Raw genomic sequence first — 1,151 nt, 5'->3', positions numbered from 1 at the left:
GGATTTCTGCAATGTGGTGCATAAATTGTCAAGTAAATGAGACGCATCTTTGCCTCCACTGATTCACTTGCAAAGTGTTGAGTAAAATTATTTCGTTGCAGACCTCCTTTGGGTCTTTTTATTATCACTGCGACACACATAGTCCCCAGTTGGTAACATTGATTTCAAGGCCCTCCTAGATGAGAGACTGGCATTCCACTTAATGTCTATGTTCCATGCTGGCATGGATTGGAGAGTTATTAATGTAGAAATATGGTATCGTAGCTACTAACAGTTGAGGGTTGCGTAGTCTAGATGGCATTTTTAGATTTCATTATTCTCTTTAACCCGGGCAAAGCCGGGTATTTCTGCTAGTTCTATTCATAAAGTGTAAATAATAATAATACGTTATGAGAGACAATGAGGGAACCTGTGGTTGCTGAGACTAATGAAACAAACTTAATTACCATTTTATGCTATATTTTACTAAAATATCAGACTTAGAATTTTTGTGGAGTCCAGCGTGTTTGTATGTGGTCCCTCTTTGGTAGAGGTAAAGAATACGTATACCACCCGTTTTCGGTTCAACAAAAACCCCTAATCCTAACCCCAACACCGGGTGTACGTATTCATTACTTTCGCCCCCTCTTTTGTATCGAAGATCTTTAATTACGTTCATGCTTCGATAAGTTTACCGAATATTTTATGAAGTACTTATTAAATACGTTTCAAACTTTCTTTTTTTGTCATTTTTCGTCGTCTGCTTTGGTTTCTTTGGATTCCATTTAATAACTGTCGTTTTAATTATATCGTAAAATGATTGTTTTCAGATTGCAGCATACCCATCTATCTAAATGCAAAGCTCGGCACCTTTGCATAAGTCCTGTTTTACAAAAAGAAAATGAAGACAAAATTTCTGACAAAGAAGATACACCAAAAAAGTAAGTTTTAAATCTTAAATAAGATCGTTTTTTGGGAGAGAGGGGGGGGCGTTTATTTCAGAACTGGCATAAATATCTTTTACCTTTTATTTGTTTTAATCATTAGACTGCGGCCATCCTGGGGCACCGCCTTAGAGGGTTTTAGTAGGTCAAATTGACCACAGGATTTTTTAAAACCTGGTACTTATTCTATAGCTCTCTTTTGCCAAATACTAATTATACAACACTAAT

At 36.3% G+C, this 1,151-nt stretch overlaps 1 protein-coding gene across 1 annotated transcript in view; it reads left to right on the top strand.

Annotated features, from left to right (window-relative positions):
• Positions 1-1,151, top strand: part of LOC106881734 (28S ribosomal protein S31, mitochondrial) — a 24,584-nt gene that overhangs the window by 7,993 nt on the left and 15,440 nt on the right. Inside the window, exon 2 of the mRNA XM_052975667.1 lies at positions 817-920. Within this exon, the coding sequence (XP_052831627.1) occupies positions 817-920 (104 nt within the window). The remainder of the gene's footprint in view (positions 1-816; positions 921-1,151) is intronic.

The sequence above is a fragment of the Octopus bimaculoides genome, chromosome 22 (assembly GCF_001194135.2).
Source record: "Octopus bimaculoides isolate UCB-OBI-ISO-001 chromosome 22, ASM119413v2, whole genome shotgun sequence".
Classification (NCBI taxonomy): domain Eukaryota; kingdom Metazoa; phylum Mollusca; class Cephalopoda; order Octopoda; family Octopodidae; genus Octopus; species Octopus bimaculoides.
Note: the sequence above shows the minus strand (reverse complement) of the source record. Positions and strands in the feature narration are given on the sequence as shown.